This window comes from Batrachochytrium dendrobatidis (assembly GCF_000203795.2).
Source record: "Batrachochytrium dendrobatidis JAM81 unplaced genomic scaffold BATDEscaffold_11, whole genome shotgun sequence".
Classification (NCBI taxonomy): Eukaryota; Fungi; Chytridiomycota; class Chytridiomycetes; order Rhizophydiales; genus Batrachochytrium; species Batrachochytrium dendrobatidis.
This window is the reverse complement of record NW_006281109.1, coordinates 575,748-602,474: the sequence shown is the minus strand read 5'-3', so window position 1 is coordinate 602,474 and position 26,727 is coordinate 575,748. Positions and strand designations below refer to the sequence as shown.

At 38.0% G+C, this 26,727-nt stretch overlaps 12 protein-coding genes across 12 annotated transcripts; 8 read left to right on the top strand and 4 right to left on the bottom strand.

Moving 5' to 3' along the window:
* Positions 1–490: 490 nt before the first annotated feature.
* Positions 491–2,744, bottom strand: BATDEDRAFT_90829 (dolichyl-P-Glc:Glc1Man(9)GlcNAc(2)-PP-dolichol alpha-1,3-glucosyltransferase; the record flags this gene model as incomplete). The annotated part of the gene is made up of 9 exons (XM_006681159.1): positions 491–736; positions 840–995; positions 1,081–1,217; positions 1,295–1,431; positions 1,526–1,844; positions 1,940–2,096; positions 2,207–2,400; positions 2,503–2,581; positions 2,671–2,744. The coding sequence occupies 9 exons, from the start codon at positions 2,742–2,744 to the stop codon at positions 529–531; spliced, it is 1,461 nt and encodes a 486-aa protein (XP_006681222.1). The 3' UTR covers positions 491–528.
* A 286-nt stretch (positions 2,745–3,030) lies between these two features.
* On the top strand, positions 3,031–4,805 carry BATDEDRAFT_13201 (DNA-directed DNA polymerase delta subunit POL31; the record flags this gene model as incomplete). Its single annotated transcript, XM_006680917.1, has 6 exons — positions 3,031–3,154; positions 3,268–3,389; positions 3,471–3,597; positions 3,656–3,790; positions 3,859–4,310; positions 4,461–4,805. Coding segments are annotated over 6 exons (1,305 nt in total), but the record flags the coding sequence as incomplete, so codon positions are not given.
* Positions 4,806–4,988: 183 nt separating this feature from the next.
* On the bottom strand, positions 4,989–5,684 carry BATDEDRAFT_30541 (uncharacterized protein; the record flags this gene model as incomplete). The annotated part of the gene is made up of 4 exons (XM_006681063.1): positions 4,989–5,131; positions 5,210–5,344; positions 5,424–5,466; positions 5,529–5,684. The coding sequence occupies 4 exons, from the start codon at positions 5,682–5,684 to the stop codon at positions 4,989–4,991; spliced, it is 477 nt and encodes a 158-aa protein (XP_006681126.1).
* Positions 5,685–6,522: 838 nt separating this feature from the next.
* BATDEDRAFT_26932 (uncharacterized protein) lies at positions 6,523–8,000 on the top strand (the record flags this gene model as incomplete). The annotated part of the gene is made up of 6 exons (XM_006681031.1): positions 6,523–6,550; positions 6,616–6,756; positions 6,860–7,060; positions 7,159–7,224; positions 7,337–7,505; positions 7,583–8,000. 6 exons carry the CDS (start codon positions 6,523–6,525, stop codon positions 7,998–8,000), a joined length of 1,023 nt encoding a protein of 340 aa, XP_006681094.1.
* Positions 8,001–12,052: 4,052 nt separating this feature from the next.
* Positions 12,053–12,823, top strand: BATDEDRAFT_37311 (uncharacterized protein). Its single transcript, XM_006681119.1, has 3 exons — positions 12,053–12,189; positions 12,277–12,330; positions 12,403–12,823. The coding sequence occupies exons 1-3, from the start codon at positions 12,067–12,069 to the stop codon at positions 12,664–12,666; spliced, it is 441 nt and encodes a 146-aa protein (XP_006681182.1). The 5' UTR covers positions 12,053–12,066; the 3' UTR covers positions 12,667–12,823.
* An 81-nt stretch (positions 12,824–12,904) lies between these two features.
* Positions 12,905–14,527, top strand: BATDEDRAFT_26930 (NADPH-adrenodoxin reductase; the record flags this gene model as incomplete). Its single annotated transcript, XM_006681030.1, has 4 exons — positions 12,905–13,004; positions 13,108–13,232; positions 13,310–14,303; positions 14,391–14,527. 4 exons carry the CDS (start codon positions 12,905–12,907, stop codon positions 14,525–14,527), a joined length of 1,356 nt encoding a protein of 451 aa, XP_006681093.1.
* Positions 14,513–17,098, bottom strand: BATDEDRAFT_91024 (uncharacterized protein; the record flags this gene model as incomplete). The annotated part of the gene is made up of 8 exons (XM_006681158.1): positions 14,513–14,827; positions 14,930–15,013; positions 15,182–15,465; positions 15,554–15,665; positions 16,063–16,104; positions 16,181–16,486; positions 16,562–16,810; positions 17,033–17,098. The coding sequence occupies 8 exons, from the start codon at positions 17,096–17,098 to the stop codon at positions 14,513–14,515; spliced, it is 1,458 nt and encodes a 485-aa protein (XP_006681221.1).
* Positions 17,099–17,305: 207 nt separating this feature from the next.
* On the top strand, positions 17,306–18,083 carry BATDEDRAFT_26928 (uncharacterized protein; the record flags this gene model as incomplete). The annotated part of the gene is made up of 3 exons (XM_006681029.1): positions 17,306–17,416; positions 17,574–17,853; positions 17,941–18,083. The coding sequence occupies 3 exons, from the start codon at positions 17,306–17,308 to the stop codon at positions 18,081–18,083; spliced, it is 534 nt and encodes a 177-aa protein (XP_006681092.1).
* A 270-nt stretch (positions 18,084–18,353) lies between these two features.
* Positions 18,354–19,794, bottom strand: BATDEDRAFT_26927 (uncharacterized protein; the record flags this gene model as incomplete). Its single annotated transcript, XM_006681028.1, has 4 exons — positions 18,354–18,794; positions 18,942–18,998; positions 19,247–19,426; positions 19,528–19,794. 4 exons carry the CDS (start codon positions 19,792–19,794, stop codon positions 18,354–18,356), a joined length of 945 nt encoding a protein of 314 aa, XP_006681091.1.
* A 235-nt stretch (positions 19,795–20,029) lies between these two features.
* On the top strand, positions 20,030–21,206 carry BATDEDRAFT_20475 (uncharacterized protein). The gene is made up of 4 exons (XM_006680966.1): positions 20,030–20,164; positions 20,516–20,630; positions 20,720–20,756; positions 20,837–21,206. The coding sequence occupies exons 1-4, from the start codon at positions 20,128–20,130 to the stop codon at positions 21,020–21,022; spliced, it is 375 nt and encodes a 124-aa protein (XP_006681029.1). The 5' UTR covers positions 20,030–20,127; the 3' UTR covers positions 21,023–21,206.
* Positions 21,207–21,469: 263 nt separating this feature from the next.
* BATDEDRAFT_26925 (uncharacterized protein) lies at positions 21,470–24,462 on the top strand (the record flags this gene model as incomplete). Its single annotated transcript, XM_006681027.1, has 10 exons — positions 21,470–21,533; positions 21,726–21,867; positions 21,969–22,044; positions 22,158–22,499; positions 22,571–22,654; positions 22,736–22,955; positions 23,036–23,166; positions 23,238–23,357; positions 23,640–23,688; positions 23,798–24,462. The coding sequence occupies 10 exons, from the start codon at positions 21,470–21,472 to the stop codon at positions 24,460–24,462; spliced, it is 1,893 nt and encodes a 630-aa protein (XP_006681090.1).
* A 267-nt stretch (positions 24,463–24,729) lies between these two features.
* BATDEDRAFT_13213 (uncharacterized protein) lies at positions 24,730–26,287 on the top strand (the record flags this gene model as incomplete). Its single annotated transcript, XM_006680920.1, has 6 exons — positions 24,730–25,134; positions 25,209–25,331; positions 25,437–25,488; positions 25,584–25,662; positions 25,755–25,957; positions 26,046–26,287. The coding sequence occupies 6 exons, from the start codon at positions 24,730–24,732 to the stop codon at positions 26,285–26,287; spliced, it is 1,104 nt and encodes a 367-aa protein (XP_006680983.1).
* Positions 26,288–26,727: the final 440 nt, after the last annotated feature.

The following is a 26,727-nucleotide window of genomic DNA, read 5'->3' as shown; positions in this document are numbered from 1 at the left end:
CCTATTAGAAATTGATTTTAATAGACACCTTCAATTCTTCACAGTATTCATATGATGCTCACATTATGGTTTTAAATCTACTTTTTCATTTGGCATAGCCATACATTGCACGATCACAGATTCATTCATTGCAATCCAGATACTGATTCACCTGTTTTCAAACTCTTACTCACTTGGTGTATCCTAAACTCTCAAATACATTCACGTTCTAATTCAAAAGTAATTGCACGTCTGAGAATGCAACGGGGTTGTTTCCATGTCAATCATTCAATAGTTACTGGTCATGTTTGGCAATGGATTGGATCTTGTAATACGTGTTTGGTGTTGATACACAGTTGAACATGAGCATCAGTAGAGTTTACTAAACCATGCTGTCCAGTAAATGGAGTAGGAACTGACAATGTATTGTACTTTGACATGATTCATGTTTCATTTTAGCCGAATATGGCTGCACCTGTTGCACGCTCACTTTAAACATGGCAATGTTTTTGATATGTCAAGATGTGTGGTTTGATTTATTAAAGACCATTACGTAGACATGGCAGCTGTATAAAACATGATCCAGCAGTAAATGATCCCAACTGCAGAGTAAACTGAAACTGCCAAGAGGGGCAAAAACTCGAATTGGTTCCCAAACACAATGGGATGAAGCAACTCAGCGTGCACAAAAAGTGGAATAAACCCTGCCATATACAGTCGCTCAATACGATGCAATGAAAACGGTCGGACAGCACGACTGTTATCCCATAGTATGCGATTCAATCAACATACACGTATGCAAACTTAGTACTCAAGTCAACAGTTGAATCAAAGCATACCACATGCATGTCAAACCATACCTGATAAAACAGATGGCAAACATCATATAAAGTGATAGTACAATAGATTTTGTGATGATTTCTTGCTTTCCAAACAGTAGCGGAAACAAAGAATAATAGCCGGCAACAGACATGATCAAAAAGCAACGAGCATATTTACGATTGATGGCAACAAAACTAAGGTATATACGTATATTACTGTCAACAAGTCGCATGTAGGACAGACTTGAAAACAAACTTTTAAATTATGAATTGTGTTTACCATAGTGGAATCAAAACAAGCAAGATTGCTTTTTCATGAACATGCCATCCAAACATGTACGATCCGAATCCACATAGAATCAGTGCATTCAAAAAACCATCAGGGGTTGGATTGAACCAAAGCTTTACTAAAATTGGCTATCAAAGATTCAAAGCAATGGTGTCGAGTTAATGATCCAAAAAACAGCTACATTTGGGTTTTTCAAAAAGCTTACCAACTGCGATGCTAAAGTCAATAGTACAGTATGCAGCGGTGTAATCATTGGAAGAATGCTGAATTTGGTATCACCAACCAGTCCACGAGTAAGAGATCCTACATATCTGCCTTGATCTCTTCCCATAATAACACTAGCTAGTATACCGAATTGTAAAGTTGGATTTAAATCAGCTTTAAACATCAAATTTTAAGCTAAAAGGCTAAATCCGACATGTTATTACTAAACTACCTTGCAAAAGTGCACGATCTGCAAATGAATACAATGCCCAAAAATTGGGTGCCCAGTATGCATGGCACAGTCCACGCTTGAATGGAAACAAACGAGATATGATTTGCTGTAAATGCGCTGTAAATGGCCCAAATGATAAAGCGAAAACAGCAATCACTACAGCTCCAAGTGAAAAAAGTCTCAACAATGAAAATTGATATTTTCCTGTAAAGCAATACCCAGATAGTAAATAGATAAAGTATGCCGGTGCTTGATAAAGGTAAATATGTTTGAAATTCAGCACGACTGCAAACAGAATTCCTCCTAAAATATGTTGTCCCTGACAGATACACATATTATAATAAAATAGCGCATATACACATGGTTCAGTTCTACACTAACTGTCTGATTCAAAAAACGACAGTTCAAATTTACCTCGAAAAAGGATGCAATTGAAAGCAATTGAATGCCGTACATGAACGCATTGTATTGAAAATGAATGTGATCTACAATCAAGATACCAGGATTCAAAAACGCCAGTCCCAGCAGTATACTAAAATAACTTTTGGGGACCTTCATTGCATACAACAATCTAAATCGTATTACAGTCCGATTCAAGATACAAATACAAGCGTGTTAGCGGGAACAAGACGGCTTAAACTCGAAACTAGATTATAAATTCAAATTTCCGACTTTACTAACCTAACAATGCCAGCAAAGAAAACAATCTCAGTAGCCATTACTGACATTCGTTGAAATAGTACTGTTTCAAAACTGGCATAGTTTAAATTATTGATCTGAAGCATCCCAGGATCAAAATAGAATGCTATTTTGGATAGTAGCCATTCAAACCATGCAAAGAATGGTGGATAGTCCAGAGTCCATTCCGACGTGGACTAGATCGGATATAAACCAGTATTGGCATTTAATTTACACACATACGAATCTACATGTCGAATACATCTACCTCAAGTCATGGTGTTTATTAACTAGCATACCTCATAGTACCATTGTGAAGTAGGAAGACTACTAGTGATTGCAAGCCAATTGCGATGTACTTCAAAATCAGTCGAGTGACTATTGATATGTTATGAATAAGCCGTTTGATAAATAGATCAAAATATCGTGAATAGATAATGACTGATCAGACCAAGCGGATTACATACTAAGAAGGAACCAAAAGCAGTTTTATGCACAGAGCGACAGCAAACACTCTCCAAACAACTACAAGTTCATCCATGATGGAAAGTCTGATTTTTAATTGCAAAATCAATACCATAAAATGTCCTCAGGAATACAATCAAATTGAATCGAAAGCAAATTATCAAATCTTGAATCGATGTTGGGAGTTGAATCGTCAATGACAGCAGAGTAAGTTGTGTTACTGAAGAATGCATGATTTGTACTGACTTTTGATTGGTTTCTTTAGTGAATCGCTTTTGACTCGGCCAAAAGACGTCAATGACAATCAGCAATTGTTTAGAATTCAGACTGATATAAATACTGATAATACTCAGTTTAGCATCAAGGGTTTGAACTATGCTTCGCAGTATGCCAGTTTGTATTTTGTTCGTTTGAATTTACTTCGTCCTAGAGTTCTTGCTGCTGCTCAAAAACGATGGTCTACTGTTTCATGTAAGCAATCTGATTGTGCGCTTGAATCTGAATGCTGTTCTCTCGAGTTTGAATAGTCTGGTTGGGTGTGTTGATGCGATCGCTGTTTGCCAGTCATTGAACAGTTGAATGATTGATTCTTGAATCAGCTTTACCTCAGCATGTGCCTCGTGTCGTGGATGTTCAAACTGGAGTGTTGTGCTACATTATCGGAACTGTCTTTCTAGATATGTCCGAAAAACCAAATATTTTGGACGAAGTGTCTAGAGAGGTATTTGACTGCATACTCTAGTTTTGATTTAAATCAACATGGACGTATGCATAGTTTAATCTGATTTATGCAATCTTGTAGGAATGGACTGCTTTACCGACTCCAAAAAACAAGTACGTTAGCGAAAAAGATGCTGTTTTACTTGAAGATGAATCTGGCCGGATCGTTTTGACTGGAGATATAATAAAAACTACCGTGTTTATGACGGGTGAGTCTTGAGTAGCTTCCTAATGTCTAGATCAACCAGCTCACATTTATATTTCAAGGAGTGATTGCTGCTTTGCTTGGATCTGAAAATCAAGAAGGCGAATTTCAGGTTTTGGATGTATGCTATGCTGCTTTTGATCCACAACCTCCGCTACCCATCTCGACTGATTCAGGTATAAATGGGTGCAATATATGTTATAGCTGCATCTCGAACCCATTTCAATCATGCTTGTGAATTTCTCTAACCAAACTATTGTAAAAGATCATCCGTGGATTGCGCTTGTGAGTGGTCTTAATTTCGAAGGGGATGGGCAATACGATATGCGATACGAACTCCTTCGAGATTTTCTCACAGGAGAGTCTGGTACGTTTCAAGATCAGTTGAAAATCAGCCATATTTCTCGTCTTGTCATCTGTGGTAATACCATGGCGCAGCTTCACGTCAGTGCCGAAACACTTCAAAAAGCAAAATTGAAATTTCATGGTCCAGATCCAAATGAGTACAATGAATGGGTAGTGGATACAGTAGATCAGTTTTTGGTTTCAGTGGGTCAATCCATGCCTGTAGATGTGGTACCTGGAGCTACTGACCCCACGACGAGTTTTTTACCCCAACAGCCCATTCATTCGTCAATCTTTCACTCGGCATGCAATTTGACAAGTCTAAGCATGGTGACAAATCCCTATACTGCTACAGTTGGAGGCACAAGGCAAGTTCCTTTTTAAAATGCATGTTGTGATATGTTTGAAAGCATCAGAGTATTGGTTGTTCATGTACCAATTCAATAAAGAGGTGGCAAGAATTCTAACATTGGTATGACCATCTCAAACACGATGATTAGTATTCTTGTGGATGCAGGACAGTCTCTTGACGACATGTACAAAATGACAAACGTTGCAGAGGGCGTAGATCTAGCATCTGAAGTGTTGAAATGGGGCCATGTAGCACCCACGGCACCTGACACGCTTCCCTGCTATCCGTTTTCTCAAAACGATCCAATGGTGATCACTGTCCGACCCCATCTATACATTATTGGCAACCAAACTAAATTTGATACCAAAGTGATTGAGTTATGTGGAGATGGCGAACCGACTTTGGAAACTACTCGGGTGATTCTTGTACCTTCATTTTCAAACACTGGTACTGTGGTACTGGTGAATCTTGCCACGCTGGATTATAAAACTGTCGAGTTTGGGACCTGCATTTAAACTATTTTTAAGCATCAATGTAGTAGCAATTTGGAGGTGTCGCATTCACTATGTTGCAAAATAAACCAAGAAATGAACGCGAAATAAAATATAAAAAGACTTGATAACTAGACTTTCATGATTCTACCTCCCCAACTTTTTAATTTTAAAATAAGATTTCAGGTAGGTGGTTGTGATATTCAGCTAACCAATGACAAGTTTGTCATCATCCTTGATCTCATAAGGAGGGATTTCCATGTTGAGTGGTGCAGGGCCCTTTCTGATACGACCAGAGATGTCGTAGTGAGATCCGTGACAGGGGCAGAACCAGCCGCCATATTCACCAGCTACCGAGTTTAATTAACAGTAATATTCAAATGAGTGTTGTGTACAACAACGAATGTGACATTCAATATAAAACACACCTTCTCCGAGTGGTACACAACCAAGATGTGTGCAGACGCCAAGCATGACAAGCCATTCGGGTTTCTGAGTGCGATCAGCATCAGCTTCACGGTCACGCAGTTCATCAAGATTGACAGTGTTGGCTTCAGCAATTTCTAAAAGTAGAATGAATGCAGATGGGATTAAATTTCCAACAGTTGAATTTGAATTTGAATGAATCTGATTGATTCTTACCTTGAGCAGTTCGGTGACGAACAAAGACGGGCTTTCCGCGCCACTATCAAGTAGAACAAAGGTTATAGTGAATGGTTGATATAAAGTTGATCAGACTAAAAGTACCTTGAGGACCACATTCTTTCCCTCAGGAATAGCAGCAAGATTGATTTCGACCTTGGCAAGGGCAAGAACGTCAGCAGAAGCAGACAGATTCAACAAGTAGTCTGTGACAATGTTTTTTGCCGACATGGCACCAATAGCGCTGAGATTACCGACCATGAAGTAGGTGAAGTTGCGAGAAGCCTGATCGTTGTAAGTAGCAGGATTTTTTTTGTAAGATTGCTGGGCAGTAGGAGGGGCGGTAACGTCATGGTCAGCATCAGCGATGGTGACAGGAGAAGCAAAAAAACGTTTCTGTTGGAAAGAAGAGCGGCCTAAGATACAGATCGAATGGTTTATAACATTGACAAGACCACAAAAAAAGGAGCGTGATCACACCAACATGCAAGGTTAGAGAAACAGAGCAGAGTGACAATAGTGCAGAGTGTAAGTTGAACAAGTGGGTTAGAACCAGAAAAGTCAAGCAGCAATCCATGGATAGATACACATGTGTTATTATATCATCAGTGCTACCAAGTGTACGCACCAACAAAAGTAGTTTTTACAGAAAGGGAAGAGCCATTCAGAGAAGCACGGGAGCCAGAATGAGCAGCAGAAGGACCTCCATGAGAGGAAGTGACAGTAGCAGAAGCAGCGACAGAGGGACGAGCAGAAACGACTGTCCAGAGAGTCTTTGCAGTGGTGCGCAATGACATTGTGATGAAATTTGTAGCAAAACACAAATCTTTGGAATGAATTGTTAAAGCTGGATTCACGCAAGACATTAAATAAGGGTCAAAAATAGTCTGTTAATTCTTATTATTCTTATTAAAATAACAGTTAATACAAGTTAATAATACTTTAAACAAGTTGATCGTATAAATACTTGAAATGGTTTTGTCAAATGTAATGTTTTAATAAGAATATAAAAAAATGATTTGACGTGACTGTAAGACTGCTTTACAGATCTGTTCAGTTCTTTAAAATCAACTTGAATTTATTCCTAGTATTGCAAATCATGTGTATTACTACTACTTGCTGCTTTGGTATGTTTCTAACATTTCTTATTCAATTCATTCTCTTGCTCACGACCTTTATTCAATTCTTATAGCATTTCAAAGATTAACTCCATTCTGTGCACGAACTTACGCAACTCATTCCATTACTATTCAAACTTATTCTCCTGCCGTTGCTAGCATCATTGGACGCTTTTCTTTATCAAAAGATGTTGTTTCTACAATCTCTCCTTCTGGTATGCACTGCTTTAATGTCTAACTTGTGTTTCTATACACTGCAATTTCTGAATGTTCTATTCTAACCCTGCATTACTTGGATCATCTCATTCGGTTGCTTAGGTCCAAAAAACAGACTGTTAAAGGGTGATGTATTGGCATATTTGAGCAACCCTACAGTTGCTTCTCACAAATCTGTTAGGGTTGACTCTCAGTTTCAACCTGTTGCCATACAAGCTACTGTCGACGATACTCCATTTTACCCTATTCCCGTTATACATCACTCACTTCATGTCAATCTTTCTGCTGTTTCGGATATTCATGGTAAACTAAACTTTAACCAATCTGCGTTGATCGTAAAATATCATTTCTTATCATTGTCGCCATAAATAGTTACTCATTGATTTATTCTGTTTATTTAGGATTACCAAGTATTCAAGACGCTGTCGCCAGTGCTGTCGCGAATGCATTGGTTGAAGCACCCGATGGTATTTTTTATTGTATTGCAGTTTGGTGATTAACTTTCTGATCACATACTACTGATATACTAATTCGTTGGTTGATTCCATTAATGGTTAGTAAATGCACAATTTAAACTAGCCAGTAATTCTGCCATGGTTCATCCATTCGAACGCATTCTTCTTGTTCGTGATTCTGCAATTGGACAGTCTAGTATGATCATTCCTGCTGGAAAAAAGACCACCCGAGCATTTTTATCTCGTAAATTCGTCGACTCCAAGACAAGTATCGAAGCCTTGAATGTTTTCCAGTAGGCAATGTGTTTAGATCCATGTTTGATGCGTAAATACTTTTATTGTTCTAATCTAGAATAATACTTTATTCTAGATTGAGAGATTATATCGGATCTCCAAATACAGAAACACCCACCACGCCTCTGTCTTTATCCAATACTGCTATTCTCACAGTGCATATTGAAAAATCTACCCCCTTTCAATCTGCATCAACTGACAATACAAGCAATGACATTCTGGATACGTTGCTAGATTGCAACCATTGCTCACCAATTGCTACCGCTATAGATGGCAATGCACTGTCCTATCAAACTGATGACGCAAACCAAGTGACTACTGTTTTTAAATCAAACAGTAGTATTTTTGATGAATTGGTTGGTCAACTGCCTACAGTTTGCAAAGTGCAACCCAACTCTGTACTAGTGTTTGATCTTGCAGTCGATGGTCGGGCAGTGAGTACAAAATCAGCTCGTGGATTTCTAACCAAATTGCAAAATCAACTGCAAGCTTAAAAACTATCATCCTTTGACCCACTTTTTGAATTGCACGAGTATTTTACAAACCATGTCCTAGTATCATAAAGTATTGCAATGATACAGTCATCTAATACAAGTTTCAATAAAACAGTCCAACAAAGCAGTGAATTATAAAACCTATTTGAATCACATGTATTTATATCACCCGTGCTTTACGTTCAAACAAGTATGTAAAGTCTACATTCATAGATCAACTACTGCATAGCCAACCTCCAGTGAAGTAAATTGCAACTTTATCTATTCATCCAAACTTTGAGTTTCCTGGTGCACAATATCTAATAGTGTTTGTGATGAATCTACTAATGTGGAATATGCCATTTCCGTTTCCTATGATACGTTTCAGCAGGTAAGACATCGAATATGGGTTGAACAGCTAGACTCCATTTCAACAATCAATTCTACAATAAATGCCTTGCCTTGATTAACTTGTCATATTTAGCCTTTTTATCAAGAGACTAACAATTATAAAAAATGAAACTCACGTTAATAGTTTCTGGACATGAAACTACACAGATGCTCTAGAACAGAGTGCCAGATTCAATACAAGTGAAATATACTTTTGCAAGTGCATTTTGAGCCAGTGTCAGATCTTCCTGAAGCTGTTGTATTAATGAATGCAGTTCTTGACATTTTGACTCATGCTCGTTACAATCCTTTTGCAGACTACAGAAACCCGCCAGCGCATTCTAGTTAGATTCAGAAAATAAAATCAGAACTGCTCAAAATAAACTCACTGTTCTCTTCGCTCGTAGGCCAGCTCAAGTGCTATAGAATAAAAAGCCCAAGTTAGAACAAAAATATAAATATAGGTCGCATCAACACATACCTTTTACAATCTCATTGTTGCATGTTTGTAGATTAGATGCTCGCATTCTCCAGTAAAAGAGTGAGAATGCTGTTGGATTCGGTTTGAATTCTATAGTCACGTGTCAATCACGTGTAAAATACACGGATCTTCAAACAGCTCGACTTGCAGCAGTTTCCATCAAACTGGATATCTGGCATGGCATCGACTGCTGGACAAGCTGTTCTTGCTTGGGTGAGTTGATTCCTGCCCAGACTCTGCTGTTTGGATTGTATAAATGCATTTTAGTCGAAATATACTCATTAGCCTACATGCTTACTACTGACGCTTAATCTAGATTCACACATTTCCCAGCCTCAGCACTCCTCCTACTTCGCTTTCTGACTTGACTGATGGCAATGTTTTTTTAGAAATTCTTTCTGAAATGTATGTTTTTGTATTCAATCGCATTCACAATCCTATCGTAAAATTGGCTACTTTTGCTCAACTCTGAAACCCAACAAGTGGCGTTATTTGGTTATAAACGGATTGTCAAGTGTATAGTTTATTGCTCTACTTTGTCATTGATACTAATAGTTTGAATCCAAATAGCGATCCAAAATGGTTTAAAATATCAAAATTACCAGATTCTAGTGACAACTGGGTGCTTAAATTCAACAACATCAAGCGATTGTTCAAGTTGATTAGCAGTTACTTTGAAGAGTTTCTTGGTCAGAGTATCGAGAATCTTGATATGGGTGGATCTACTCTGGAAAGTATTGCAAAAGGAGATCCTGAGCAAGTTCTTAGATTGGCACATCTTGTAATCGCTCTCGCCGTGCAGACAGATAACAATCAAAACCATATTGCAAAAATACAATCTCTCAATCAGTTTGATCAGCATGAGCTGATGGTCGCTATTGAAACTGTATGTAGCAAACTACTGCTGGATTCAAAACTGTCTATACTAGACTAAACACTATCTAACGACCCGTTGTTTCGTATCAATTCAATGTTAGGTCATGTCATCTGTAACTGAACAGGAATCAAATTCTCCAACGTAGGCAACGTTTTCATTCATGATATTACTTTTTTAATTGCATTCACTACAACTACCAATTCAATAATACTAGTACCGAGAGGATGAATATTCCACCCACTACAAAAGCACATCTTGAGCTGGAGGCTTCTGTAAAGGAGCTACACAAGGATCTTGCCGAAACCAAGAAAGCAAATGTAGGCTCAATTCCACTTTGAAGATATCTGGTGGACTGCATTTACCACGGTTTAATGTGTTTGCAATATAATACATTTAGGAACGACTGCTATCTGAAAAACAAGAAGACTTGATCAAAATTGCAGATCTGGATCATACTCTTACTGAATTCAAATCTGCTGGAAATGTTGATTTTCTTTTGCGTTCAGAGATTGACAAACTTAAAGCTGAACTGTATGCATTTTATTTTTAATAATTTTACAATGGCTTGACATTTAAAATATGACAATCAATATTGATTTAAACTTGATCACTAGTGACAAGTCTGAGACTCGGCGCATTGAGCTGGAAACCATCTCTGAGCTGCAAGGACAAAAGCTTGATGAGACCATGAAAAAGGTCATTTTATCGACTTTAGCTTATTTGACGCGCTGCATCTTACAAAATCTAAACCTGTTTTTATACGTTATCTTATTTAGGTAGATCATTGTACACGCATGGAAGCAGATATTCAGCATTTAAAGGACCAGCTTGACGAGTTTCGCCATGCCGCTGACAAACTTCAAAAATCTGAAGCAATGGTTGACAAATACAAGAAAAAGATGGACGAAACTACCGATCTTAAACGAACAGTCAAGGTAAATTCATTGTACATTTTGATAAACTTCAAAGTCGGTTCATTTCAAAACTTCTTGACACTGTTTTGGACCATCGTGCTATTGGACGTTTCATTTTGATAGTCATTGGAAGAGCAACTGGTTGCCAGTGAGGGTCGCAACGGAATGCTTGAAGACGAGTTTCGCAAAGCAAGCGCAATGAAGCAACTTGTCGAAAATTACAAAAAGCAAGTTGCGGCATTAGAAGAAAAGGCGAGTAGTACGCATGTGGACAACACCAAACTCACTTTCTTGCTATCCGAGGCTGATGCCAAAGTAAAACGGTATGACGCTGAACGGTCTCGCGATCAAGATCTCATTCAAGATCTTCAGGAGCGTATGCGCGATCTTGAATTTTCTGGTAGAGTTTAATCATCATGAAATTCGCCTAAACTGTCCAAGCCATTTGCTTTGTACATCTAATCAAACCATCATTTCTTGTTGACAGCGGATCTTGGCACCAAATTTGCCACAGAAATTGCAGCAGCAGAAGTGGGAAGTGAAAGCAAAGACATTAGGTATGTTTATAATAATTCAATTGCAATCCATGTCTTGTGTCAATTTCCTATAGCACAGTCTAATGCAACGTGTCATGTTCAAGAACCCATAAAATTCAACAGCTTGAACAGGAGGTTGCTCGTCTTCGCCAAGAACGTGCCGAGGACAGTAAGCGTATCGGCAAAGTAGTTGTTCTTGAAACTCTTTTAGAGGACACTAATCGACTTAAAACCAAGCTTGAAAAGGTACTATTACAACGCCTTGATTTATCAACACTAGCAAGATGTTTCATTTAATATTCGGATATGTCGTGTATCATCACCTTTTACATTCATATAGGACTATCGCCACGTGATTGAGCTGAATATGGGATTAGAGAGTCAAGTTAAACAGATGCAAAGCATGGATAGGTGAGCCTGTTTTTTAAAATATGGCTTGAATCTACGCCCACCTGAACTTTTAAATGTGTGATTTATTAGTGTGGATCATATCAATGACTCTACCACGAGCAGACTAAAATCGGTCGAGGCTGAGAATGTGCAATTGAAAGCTCAGCTTGCTGGCACATTAGACCCCGCTAGCCATAACAAGGGGACTGGTACTTTGCCAGTTACTGAAACTGAACAAATGCGCAAGAGAGTAGACCAACTCTTGTCTGAAAATCGTTTGCAATCTGTTCGTATAAACAATGTTCTTATGGAAAAGGAAACATTGCAGTCGGCTCAAATTGACCTAAAGGAGCGCATGCAGCATATTGAGCGTGTTAACAGGTGTGTATATGATTCAAAGTTGTTGATTGAGTTGCGTGGTTTCGTATTGCTAATCTATGATGGTTGGTAAATGTGTCACAATGGCTGATATAGCGAGCTTCGCTCTTCGCTCGCTGCAATGGAGACCAAGGGTCAATCTTCAGACGAGACAACCCAAAAACTTGGCACTGCCACCCAACGGCTTGTACAATTGACCGATCAAAATGTGCACTTGCAAGAGTCTCTTAAAAAGGCAAAAGAGGTACCCATTTTGTTATATATTCATATGTTTTAGCTATGCTGCATGTGTGAATCTATTTTAATCCATCGCTATTGTTTTATGCTATAGCACATTTTCAATCAAGAAAAAAAGATTCGTAGTCTACAAGAATCCGATCAAAAGGTAATTTTGATGTTGGCATGTATTACAAAATAGCTTGTGACCAACATAGTATTGTTGATTTTGAAAATACAGGACTACTTTAATGAAGCTCTACAATCGTTACAAGCCACAGTGAAGCTCAAGGAAATGGAACTTGAGCGATCCAAGCGCGAAGTTCTTGATACTCGTGCTGCATCTCGACGAGAACAGCGCCTGGTTGTATCTGCATGGTATGAACTGGGATCCAAGATTCAGAAAAACACACCAGGTTCCAAAGGCAGAGCGATTGCTTCTAGTTCATGGCTTGGCCAACAACGACAAAACTTGGATAGTCCACGATCAGCTCGATACCGCTAAATCCTCGCGAGGATTCTCTGATTTCTCGACAATACAAAGCATAAACTTGACACATTCAATTATGGTTGCTTCCCAACTTGTAATACAATACGCTTTGTTATGAGATTAACTTGAAGATGCCCAGACATTGAAAAATTAAATTTTCTATTATACAACTATTACTGAGTTTCAGATCAATCGAGTATATTGGTTGTTGGGAAAGCAGATATAAGACATTGAATTGCATTGATCAGAAACCATGCTGGCATATCAGACTGTAAAATCAAGGTTTAAGACTGCTTATGGACGCATGAAGAATGTGCGCTACCTTCAAGTAGCGATTGTTGGTGGAGGACCAGGTGAAAACAATCAGTTTCATTGGACTGTCCAACAAAGCAGTCATTTAGTTGAACATCTGCTAATGCATTGATATTTGGCTATTTCAACCAATTCATGATCCAGCTGGCTTTTATACAGCATCGCAACTGCTTAAATCCAGTCATGTCAAAGTGGACATGTATGAACAGCTTCCTGTGCCATTTGGCTTGGTTCGATATGGCGTTGCTCCGGATCATCCTGAAGTCAAAGTATGTGGCTTGCACTCTATTGATGTTGACATGCTGGTGTTACAATGCATTGATCTAATCCTGTATGGCTTTTGTAGAATGTTATCTCAAAATTCACCAGTGTTGCCGAGCTGTCTAGATTTAATTTTATGGGAAATGTAACAGTTGGCACAGATATCAGTCTCGATTCACTCAAGTCGGCATACGATGCGGTGGTGTTGTCTTATGGATCGACTGGAGAGCATAAACTAGGAATAGAAGGAAAGATTGGACCATCATCCAACCTTTTTACATCCCAAGAGTTTGTTGGATGGTATAATGGTCATCCTAAACACGCTAATCTCAAGGTGGATCTTTCATCAACCGACACGGCAATTGTAGTTGGTCAAGGCAATGTAGCACTTGATGTTGCTCGCATTCTGTTATCGCCTATTGACAAGCTTGCGCAAACCGATATTACTCAGCATGCTATTGAGGTATTGTCATCAAGTCGTATTCGACATGTTCATGTGGTGGGTCGTCGCGGACCTGTGCATGTGTCGTTTACTTCCAAGGAGTTTAGAGAGTTGGTTGCACTCTGCAATACGTATCTTGAACTAGATCATACTTGGCTTGAAACTCAACTGACTTTGTATGCTGATGTTTTGAGAACTGATCGAGCAAGGCGGAGACTCATGGAGCTGCTGGTCAATGCGTCCAAAAAAAAGCCCATTACTACGGATCGTGAATCTGACAAGAAACAAGTCTTTCTCGACTTTTTGCTTTCGCCCTACACATTGCTGACTCATCCAGAAACAAATACAGTCACTGGAATCGAGTTTCAAAAAAACACTCTTGTAGGAAAAGGGCTTGATCAACGTGCAGTAGGACTTGACACGTTTCATCAGATCCCAGCAGGGTTAGTTGTCTCCAGCATTGGATTCAAAAATGAACCTTTTATGGGATCTCCATTTGATAGCAAACAGCGTATTATTCCCAACATTCGTGGACGTGTCAAAGATGAACATGCACTGTATTCCTCTGGTTGGATTAAAACTGGACCAAAGGGTGTGATTGCATCTACAATGTATGACGCATACGAAACTGCCGAAAGTATTTTGGAAGATTTCCCGTCCACGTATTCCAACTTTAAACCAACGCAGGCATTACATGACATTCGTACCCAACTCAAATTGAAAGGAATTCGCACCACCACATTCCAAGACTGGCTTAAACTGGATGACATCGAAATCACACGTGGCCATCTGGCATCAAAAAAGCGGGAAAAGATTGTCACTGTAGATGATATGTTTTCTGCTTTATTAAAAATCTCGTAACAGCATCACCATTTGATCTATACGCATTTCTGATATATGAAGCTTTTTCAAAACTGTGTTGAGATGAGCCAGGTTTTCTTGATCTGTAGTTGTAAGTTGAGCTTCCCCAGATAGTACATCAGAGCGATTGGTTTTTTCTAAAAGAAGAGTACGGTCAAGAAGCTCTTTGGTACGTCGAAGCTTGATTCTGTGCAAGGTCTTGTATGCATTGGTAAGAAGAACGGTACACGTTCGCTCAATAGATACATACCATAGAAAAAACGTACGAGAGGCAGAGTGGTCCATTGTCTTTGGCACATCCTATAAAGCATAATAGTGGGTTGGTAAAAATCAGTTGGGATGCCACAAGATAGCTGTATCTTTAAATTCACCCAAGATGCCTCGTCAAAACCCATGACTTACTTGCAAATAGACGAGTCCTTCTTTTAGCATTGTATAAAGACACTCACGAGCCACTTTGTTGTTAATCATGGCTTGCTTACCAACCTATTTAAAATCATTTTATCCAAAATCAAAATCCTATTTTAGTAGGTACATTTAAACGTAGCTATGTAACTACTAAACAACTCGATCCAATTTCAAACTACATTATCACAGTTGTTTGTTTGTATAGCAACTTGGATATGAGTCGAATAGATCAAACAACAGCCATACCTGCTTTTCGTCTAATTTTTGCTTCATGTAAAGCAGCCGCCAAATACGACGACACACATCTCCAAATTTCTCCTGAATGATGGATTCAATTAGATCTATTTGCATCACACGAACAGAGTCGCGTAGATTGATGGCATAAAGAGTTCCGTTCAAGTTTGATACGATTTTGGCTCGTTCTGATACAAGTGCTTCAATATATTCCATGGCGGGATCATTGGAATGGCCATGAACATGTAGTTCTTGCCCTCGAACCAACGTCCCGATCATTTCACGACGAATTGACGCTTTTTAAAATATATCAATGCAATGAGTTTGAGTTTCAATATAAATCGTATAGATTGACACTGGATGTTCAAAGCATAATAAACTCACGAGACAGGGGCTCTTTGCATGAATTCAGCTGAGAATAAGTGTGATCTAGCATGGCTTTGATCAAGCGTCCTGCTGTATCATTGACTCGCTGACTAGCCAACTCTGCAATTTTCTATACATTTTATAATCCAATAAATTGTAAGAAATTACATACATCAAGTCAAAAAGACAATATAGACTTGATCAGCAAACATAAAAAAGATTTACTTGCATCATTGCGAAGCAAAATATGGAATCGTTCAAAATCAACCGCATAGTAGTTTGTGTCCTGTAAAAATATTGATGATATAGTAAGCATCGATAAAATACATTATAGATCTCACATTATCGGCAGTATATTTAAACTGTTTGTAAATGTTTATAGCAAAAGCAAGTCTTACATGAACAATAGAATACAAGTCACCTCGTAATTTCTGTAATTCCAAACCATCAAATACTTGGCAAGTTAATGCATAAATCCACTATGCGCAGTAAATGCAGAGCTGTCTAGTTTTATCTGTATACGTTACCTTTCTATTTTCTTCTTCTTCAAAATCCAGCACTTTACGTTTCTATTCAAAGCCAAAATGTTGAGTTGGTATAATCAGCTTGGATTCAATGTGCGTATAACCAAACAATAGTACTAACTGTTCCAGAACTGGGAGTTTGAGCGTAATTTGAACGCTTTTCTGCCAAAGATTTTCGCAGCTTGGCCAGCTCGGTCGACGATAACGGTGCACCGGCACCAGTATTGGCAATCGCCTCTCGCTCTTCCAGTATATATTTATCATTAATGGTCAGACTGTCTATAGCTGACACAGTACGTACAAATCTTCCTTGAACCAACTTTTCCATGCAGGCTGAAATATCTTTTTCTGTGAGTTTGCATGATTTAAGAAGCTTTAACGGTGCTAGATATCCGGCCTCGAGCACTTTGCTTATAATCAGTCCAGCCTAGAAATATTGAACAGTAAATCAACCGAATGGATGGAAATGCAAGATCGAATCTACGACAAATATATAGCGTACATTCACTCCAAGATGCGTCGACGCAGTGGAAATATACAATGCAAAGCGATCTCTAAGTAAAATCTCCTTGATGTTGGCCTCATAGTATACCACAACTCTCATTCCTTCGGTATTTTCAGCAAACGTAACTTGATGATTTTGAATAAGAATGAACAACGATTCACGAATGATTTTGATGGGTAGTTTGGATGACTGAGCAATCGCTGCCAAGTTACTTCGTCCTTTAGAAAGTAAAACAAATCCAACTTTCTATAAAGCATTATTTAAAACGATTAGTTCATCATTAGCACATGGAAGCTGTGAGTATAACCACATCGATAATCAAAAAATCAATACGAAGCCATAGCTCTACTGTAGTTGATTGACTCTAATATCAGTATATGAAAATACGTTCAAAGTGCTGTACAGTTCCATAATGTGATTCGCATCAATCAATTCATTTATCCAATACTATACAATAAGCAAGCCCACCTGAACCAAAGATCCAAAATGCTCCTTTAAAATCTCTCCACAGAGACCAAGTTCAATTTTAGACATTATTAAAATATTTCTTGTATGGACTGTCAAGTCTGTAAAAATCCGATAGAAATATATGCAAAGCTTCCGAGTTGTTTAGCCAGCAATGTCGTTTAACAAGTGGATTGAAATGGACAAGTCGATATTTTGCAAATTTTACAAGAAATAAAATCCAAGAATTTTGGTGATAATCTTGGACTGGCCTTGCAAAACCATTTCCATTCAGACATGCTTCGATTCTTGCACACTTGTGAGAACCTAAAAACCACCAAGCGAACTGGGTGGGTTGACAAGGAAATACCCGGTGCTGAATCCATTGGCGATCATATGCACAGAATGGTGTGTTCATGTTGCTTTGTAATCCACTACTCTTGCTATTCTAAATCCAATGCTCATGATAAACCACTTATTTATAATCCAACACATGTTCAAGACTACAATGCAATTTGAATGTTGTGTTTTAATTGCAAATACTCACGAAACTTTGCTAGTTTAGTCTATTATTGCTATGCTCATCAAAGATCCAACAATGGATAAAAACCGACTCATTAAAATGGCAATAGTGCATGATCTTGCAGAAGCAGTGGTAGGTGACATTACTCCATATAGTGGAGTAAGCAAGAAAGACAAACAGCAACGGGAGCGTGATGCCATGGCGTTGTTTGTAGAAAACCAAGGCAGATCCTCGGAAATCTTGGAAATTCAAGCGTTATGGGAAGAATACGAAGCTGGATCGACAAAAGAGGCTTTACTATGTAAAGATATTGACAAGGCAAGTTTAAATTTTAATTTCCAAGCCAAATCCAAGTTAAATCCAAATAGCTAACACTTTAGTTGGCAACAGTTTGAAATGATTGTTCAAGCGCTAGAGTATGAAAAGCGGACAGGCAAAAGACTACAGAGTTTCTTTGATTTCACCAAAGGAAAGTTTATGCATCCTGAAATTCGTGCCATGGTTGACGATCTTTACAAGGAGCGTGAAACGGATCTTGGTTTTAGTTGCTAATGCGCTGGGTATCATCTATTCTTGACGCACCAAAGCACGATCGACCTTCCTTTATATGATTTGACACTCTGTCATGGTGATGCCAGTTTTTTAATATACAGAATTTGGTTCATCACATTCTAAAAATAAAAATACTTACTCATCTATTTCTTTTTGAAGCTTGAGCCATTTTGATATACTATGGATGCTTTTTGGGTCAAGATCAATCAATCGCATTCGATCAAATTCCATAGTGCCATCGCTATTGTAGATTTATGGCAGAAATTCATATTAGACATCTAAAATCAAAGTCATACAATCCTGTATATAGAATTCATACCTATTATTTGCTTCAAACACAAGCACAATTGATGCATCTTTGAGGGTCATGGATATTAGAAATCTGAAAATCAAACGCATCTGATTCGTTGTTAGTTGATTTAATTTACTGTTTGAAGTCTCTCCTATGGGGCTGGGAAAAATAAACGGTATAGATGTGATTGAGCAGCTAGGTATATTTCTGGTTGGTTTTAGAATTTCATTACAATGCTCAATCAATAGTGCGTCGATTGTGCATTTATCATCGTCAGATAGTTGACGAATTATATCTTGCACTGTAGCTGGACTAGCATGAAACGCGGATTGATAATCCTTGAGGGATTCCAGCAAGGAACTATCAAACAAAGTTTGTGCAATCAATTCGATAAAAGCATCTGACGATCCAAAGCATTTCTTCAATGTTGAGTAATACTGATATTAAAAATAGTGATTAGTACGCATACTTTTAGTTGTAAATAGTATCATTTCAAAACAAAAATCAACTGTGTATCAGCATTAAGGTATTCCATCAAAATCATTGACTAACGCCAGATCATTTACCTGGTCAAACTCCACAGACATGCCATTATCAAAAAGCTTTAAATTATTTTGTGGGGTCTGTAATAACGATTGAATAGCAGTTTTAATATTGTCCTTGTTTCTTGAAAATAATAGTAATGGACAATACTTGCTGATGTTACTCCCATCTTGTTTTGATTTGATAATCTGGTGCATACAAAATCTACACAACTGTCCATTTGCTTCAGGTGGTCGAAACCCCCATTTAGGCTATTTCTGATGTTAGCATGAACTCATCAGCCTCTCGAATAGCTTGCAGCCATTTTCAGATTGACAACAGATTATACCTTGATCTCTATGGCGAAAGATCGAGACCGTCCATCGTTCGAGCCAATCATTGTGTTTTCCATGATCATGACGGATTTCTGAAGGATATCGATGTTTTTATAGGTTCGAATCGAGTTTCTTTGTGATATTATGCTGGCTGCAATTTTAGACAATAGAGCCGGTGTAGTCGAAACCAACGACTATATGCAAAGTACAAATGAAACACTAGTTATTTAACTAGACTTGTGAATTTAAATATCCAGACAACAGTTTCATGTAGAATGAGTATAATAGTAGATACCATTTCTGGTAGAAAAGGTTGTCCAAACAGCGACAACGTAGCGCATATCTGGTAAGCCTGCTGATCAGCAACACTGAATGGCAATGGCTTTAAATTTATTCCAGACTCCTTGGCCAATCTCAGCACAACTGTTTTCGAGTTTCGAGGCGGATTGCATATAGCAACAATCACATTGGCATTTCCTTCTCCAATGACTTGCAGTAAAGTATCCAAAGATATCCATTGATCCAAATCAGGTTTTATCCCAAATCCATTATACCAGTCCATTCTATTCCTTTTAAAACCCTTTGTTTAACCAACTATGCTTCTGATTGTGGTTTGGACGATATAGAAGTTTTGAGAAAAGACAATCAAAGCGATTGCAAAGCAACTTTTGGCAAAACTCAATCATGATTTCGGTCATGTGATAAAATGTGGCCAAACTAAGCAATATTTGAAAATGTGGCGAATTTATTGGTTGTGTGACGCCTGACTTGGCTGAAACTGACACCAGAATCAGCAACTGCAATCAAACTTGGCCTAAACCAATTAAGCATCTCTATAAACTCTTGTGTCTGGAAACCTACTACTTATCCTCGTCTACTTTACTATAAAATATTAATGGTCCGCTCAAAGTTCAAGGACGACCATCCATTTGGTGAGTTTGTCACTTGCCTGTTATGCTCAACTTTGCTGGTCAAGTAGCTGGGATTGCTACTATTCCAGCCTGCTATAGACATTGAATATACATTTTGACTAGAAAGAAGTATCAGTGAGTTTATGTTGGCACAGACATAATAGAAAAATCATGTATTGATTGAGGCCATTGTTCGAGTCCAGGGTGTAGCTTAACTTCTACTAATTAGACAGGACTTGCCAACTTTCCGTCTGCTACTGTTGTCAATATGTTTTTTCTCTGTTTAAGGTGCTTGATGTATATACACTCTAGCTATTAAGCTCACTGATTGTCATTTTCTATCATTTTCGGTTATGCTGAATGTAATATTAGAGAAGCGAAAGCTCGAGGCAGACAGAATCAAGGAGAAATATCCGGATAGGATCCCATGCATTGTCGAAAAGGCTGAAAAAAGCGACATTCCGACTATTGACAAGAAGAAATATCTGTATGTTGTTCAATTCAGATAGTACTCAAGTTTGTTATTGATGTACACTAAAAACGTAGTATTAACCATCTCGTCTGGATCCTTTGTAGAGTGCCTTGCGATCTCACAGTTGGACAGTTTGTCTGGGTAAATTAATCTCATAGCTTCAAACCTGCTTAATCCAACTGACAATACCTTATTGAACCACATTTCATGGTCCGTTCTAGGTTATTCGAAAACGCATTAAAATGAGTTCCGAAAAGGCAATTTTCATATTTGTAAACAATGTTCTGCCGCCAGCTTCATCACTTTTGAGTGAGGTGTATGCACAACACAAGGATGAAGATGGGTTCCTCTACATTGTATATTCTTCAGAAAACACGTTCGGAATGGCTCTGCCTATGCGAATTTAGGCTTTCCCACTTTATTTTTCTTACCCCCATTAAACTCTTCTTTGTGCACTCTTTATCGATGCTGTTAATTGTATTTTGATCCCTTTATCAGCTACAGACTCTCCTTAATAGCAAAAATTGCAGTATTATTCTGTCAGATCCTTTAAAAATGAATAAAATTGGGATCATAATTTGCTTCTAAACTACACTATCTGAAGATTTAGAAGGCTTTATTTGCTGAAAAGCTGTTTATCTAGAACCATGAACAATATAGAGCCAGAGTCCATCAATGATGTGTATTGGCAAAGTGCAAGTATATATTTAGAGAATAGATTGCAACATGCATTCTATTGTTGCGCTCTTGTTGGATCATTACAATCTGTATTAAGCATGAGCGCGCAATAGTTGCAAAACATTTTCAGCACTCGCCCCAAAATAATTCAGCTTGACCTTGTTGGGTAGTCGTCAATGTCTGCAAAAACAGGGAAAAAAGGAAAAAAGGTTGAAAAGAATCCACAGCCTGCTAGCAGTGGTGAGACCAAATGTTCTATAGCACTATTTACTGTTAAACTCCATTAAACATGGCTACATTTACCAGAATACTAGATGTATCGAATGGTTACGCTCGACCATTCGGATACAACCCAGTTGTCCACAGCTTTATTTTCCCATTAAAAGCTAAAATTTTATTGGGTATTCACTCAAACGCCATATACTTATTCAGCTAACCTATTCTCACTTGTTGCTAAATGGGTGAGATATCTGGATAAATTAGAATTGAGCAGTGTCAAACCTGGACTAGATGAGCCAACTCTGGAATATTTTGAAGCCAAAGTACGCGACTTGACTGAAAAGAATGCTCGTGTGTAAGACTATATGAATATGCACACACTGCAATCGCAATGGTATCCCATGTAGATTCTTTGTATTTATAGTTGTTGCTATACATGTCAATTTTAATTTGTAGCAAACTCAAATGTGAGGAATTGATCAGGGAGAATGAAATTTCAGCCAACGCACAAACTAAATTCAATCATGACAAGGTAACATCAATGTTCAATCGTTGACCTTGAATCAAATCCATACTTGGAATATGCAAATATAGCTTAATAGTTTAAATTGTATTCACTAATTTTTCAAACCATTACTGATACAGCAAGATATTGTAGAGTTTTTAAACATTAAAGTCAGTGAGCATGAAAAAATGATATCTGTGTTGGAGAGCAAGGCACATCAGCTTGAAAAAGAGAAACAGGATTACGAAATTCGGACAAAATCTGAAATGAGTTCATTAAAAAGTGCTATGCAGTCAGAGTTGGAAACGATGCAAACTCAATGTACAAAATACAAGGCGGAATTAAGCGAGTTAACGGCATTTTCTGCCAAAAAAAAGGATCTGGAACTTCAAGTCATTCACTATAAAACCCTATTGGAAAAAAAGGAATGCGAGTACAGAGACACCATTCATAACATTGAGCGCAAAGTATTGCAGGACAAGGTATGTATTTGGGTAGTTTTAGTATAAAGTGCAGAATTAGGATTTTAATGATCGTTGGATAATATTGGCAGAATCAAATGAAACGCGAAATGCTCCAAAAGGTAAACGAGGCAGTTGCCAACTTTAGACGAGTAGCAGATCAGCAAATGGCAGAAGTATGTATTTGTTCATTGTATACCCAATCTAGTACTTTTGAATATAGTTTTGATGGCTTAGTGTTTTGAATCCCACATTAGACTACCAAGCGCGCTATCAGAGAAAACATGGCAATCACGTCACAGCTCAAGAAAATGAGTTCAAAAACTATTGAACTTATTGCTGAAAACGACAGCTTGTCAACTAAAATGAAACGATTAAGAATAAATAACTCGTTGCTTTCTGAATCAGAGCAAGAACTGGTTAAGCGAAATCAGGCTAATCAACGGGTCATCAAAATGCTTGTGGAGAAGCTTAAAGGTGAGCTATGCAATCAAATCAAAGATGTGCTTTGTTTTTACATTATGAATATCGATTAAATCTTGTGTCTACTAATTTAGAAAGCGATCAGATGCTTGAATTGGCATTTGAATCCGAGCAAGTTGAGCCATCGAATGATTTTTCAAAAGAAAATACATCAGATGGACACCAAATGGGAGGTGTGGAATATTTGACCGAAGATATGAAAGAGGTTGGTTATTCGGTTGTATTTGCATTTTTAATCAGGTGTTATTTGCCATACAACACTAATTTTTACACTAGGAAATCGAAGCACTTCAATATGATTATAATATTCTTGCAGCTCGCTTGACAGAGGTTGCAAACGTGACTGATGAGATGGAATTGACGTTTGGAGTAAACTCTAATGCTTTACAGAGTGAGGTATTGAATACCGCGCATTCAGAGGAATACTTGCAATTGAAAGCATCGCTTGTTGCTACAATCAATCGGTTTGTAGTTTTTAAGATTGCTAGTACTTGTTCAATCGCTGACAATAAAATAAACCTATACTCACTAAAGTCGTTTCTAATGCAATACTTGACAGATTAAAAGTTCTAACTTGGTTTGAATCAAGCGAGATGCAATCCGAAGAGGTAATTACGCTGGTGTTTTTGAAACCCACACCAATGATTTCTAACCATGTTGTTTTATTACTTTATCTAGCAAGTTTTTTCTGACAAGATTGAACCAAACAGTAGTCCACCTCAGCACGGTAAGCCAGGGAATTTGAAACACTATGCTTTGATATTAGCTATTAGGTTTTTTTAATTTATTGTATTTTGCTCATAACTGGTAAATTCAACTGGTGAACCGATTGTTAGACACTCAAGAAAGAATAGTAGAAAACAATTCAAATCTTGAAACTTTTCCACAAACCAGCGCTTCGAGAGTTGATAACATTAAAGAGTCGCATATAAATGTTGAAGATAGCCCATCCAATGCACATGGTCAAGATGATCGTTCAGATGACGAGCCTGTTCAGAATGGAAGCGATTCCGACAGTATTGAGGATCGTTGCGTCAGCTTTCCTCCGATTGGCCCAACATCGTATACTTGTAAAGTCAATACAGATGGGAATTCAGACAATGGAAAGAGTGGACAGAATCAGAATGCAGAGATGAGATCCAATCGAAACAGGAGAAACATGGATCAAGTCGTTGGATTTGGTAAAGTGCATATGACTGGTTACCAGAAAAGAGTGGAAAAGAACTACATGAATGTGATTGCCAAGATCCCATCCAAATACACAGGTTTGACCATAGTATCGGATAGTGGAAGGAAAGATGTGGGTGTACAAACCAAACCGTTACCGTTTGGACAGACTCCAACCAGCCAGTATCTTTTAGGAGAGTTACGACCATGGGGAGCAGTTGCACGATGTCTCCCAAGATCTGGAGTCAGGTCATACCAAGCCAGACCAGTTGTCAAGTCTATTCAGCCAGAATCGTTTATTTCAAAAAAAAAGTCAATATCAAGCCATTCATGATGTGTTGTTGAGCATAACCATTTGTTTTATTGGCTTGTTAATTATGATTCAAATAAACGAGTCTTGCAGCGAATACGGTTGTGGATTGGAGTTGAGCCAATACAAGAAATCAGTCGATTGAATATTGTCTTCATTCCTCAGCAGCTATTCTAGAGTCGGATTACTCAAGCCAATTATCATCTGGCCATGTCTAGTAATTATCCACCGTCACTAGTTAGTATAGCTGCTGCTTCAAGCAGCAATACTTCAATCTCGCACTGGCCAACCATGTACGAGGCATTCAAGCGAGCCAAGGACTCTCGTCGACGGGGACTCACTGACAAGTATACTATCGATGGATTTATTTCAGCAGGAACTTATGGCCGAGTTTTCAAGGCTAGAAAATCAATGCAGAATGGCAAGGATAAGAGTGTGCCTCGAGTAGGACATGCTGGTCATGGCGATTATAGCACTTTGAATGGTGCTGCTCAAGAGTTTGCTATTAAAAAGTTTAAGCCTGACAAGGAGGGTGAAAGTGCCTTGTCCAGCGGCATTTCACAGTCTGCTTGCAGAGAGATCGCTCTTTGTAAAGAACTGCATCATGAAAACGTTGTTAATCTTGAAGAAGTCATGCTTGATCCAAAGGATCGCTCAATATCTATGATCTTTGAATACGCAGAACATGATTTGTTGGTATGTAGTCGAGATGTGACTTGGGTTTATAGTAGGCTAAATGATCGTCAATGCATGTGCAATACTATGGTTAGCAAATACTTCATTTTCATAGTCATCATGAGCGTAAAGTCATTCCGGAATATACTATCAAGTCATTTTTGTGGCAGCTTTTGAATGGTTTGGCATATCTCCATGCCAATTGGGTACTACATCGAGTAAGGAATCGTTTAACCTGTTTGGAGTTTTAATACTTGTCGCTTTAAATGCGTAGCATGCAACTTGACTCGATGTCATTGATTATTGTCAACCTGTTCATTTAGGATTTGAAACCTGCCAACATATTGGTCACTTCTCAAGGCATTATTAAAATTGGTGAGATATTTGACTTGGCTACACATTTCAAGGTCTTGCTGGATTTGAATCAGTTAGTATATTGATGTGGTTTAATCTGATGTTTTTGATGTTAGCCGATCTTGGACTTGCAAGAATATTTCAATCGCCTGTCCAGCCATTATTTCATGGAGATAAAGTTGTAGTAACAATCTGGTAGGCCATTTACATGGTTTAACCGCGTCTTTTGATGCTGTTTAATGACTCGAAACATTTTTATTGAATGTTAACATGGTTTGGGAATCAAGGTATAGAGCTCCAGAGTTATTGCTAGGATCTCGGCACTATACAAAATCCATTGATATATGGGCAGTGGGATGTATTTTTGCGGAACTTTTGATGCTTCGACCTATATTCAAAGGAGAGGAAGCCAAGATGGACAACAAAAAAAACATTCCATTTCAAAAAGATCAACTGATCAAGATATTTGATATTTTAGGCATGCCTACAGGTATGTTTTATTCCAATTCAATGTGTTTAAAAGGTATTTAACATTAAACTATTACATGTGCCTGTTTTAAACGCTATTGCTGTTTTAGTGGAAAAATGGCCAGCTCTTGTGTACATGCCCGAGTATGGCAATCTTAGAGATATACAAAGATCCACTACTCCTAATCTTCGCCCCACATATTTTCAAGGCTCATCGCAAAGAAGTGAGCTTGGTTTCCAACTACTTCAAAGCACTCTAGAATATGATCCTGAAAAACGTACCAGTGCCGATGATGCACTGTCACATGCATATTTCTTGGATGATCCAAAGCCAGGTGCAAAGCAAGTATAGATTTTAGTGAATTGTACAATTATATAGTTTGACGCATCTAATGCCAACCATGGTTTTTTTATTACATGTTTAATAGTTCGTTTGTTACTCCTGGAGTAGATCGTAAAGCATTCAAGTATCCAGTGAGAAGGGTAAGAGTGTTTATTTTGTTTGAAATATAACTGATTAGAATGAATATTGCATACTCACTTTAAGCTTTTTATAATATGATCAGCTTCATGACGAGAAGCAAAATTAATATATTTTGGATGATTGCATGGTTATCTTGATACCATAGCAAGTTTAATGGTCAAGTTTTCAATAAGAGATTTCTATTCAAGATAATTCACTTTGAATAAATGGATTAAAAACACATTATTTCAGTATTGATTTGTGATGAGAATTTAGTGAAACTTTATGAAAAATGGAATGATTTTCAAGTGAATTTCAAGACAATTTCA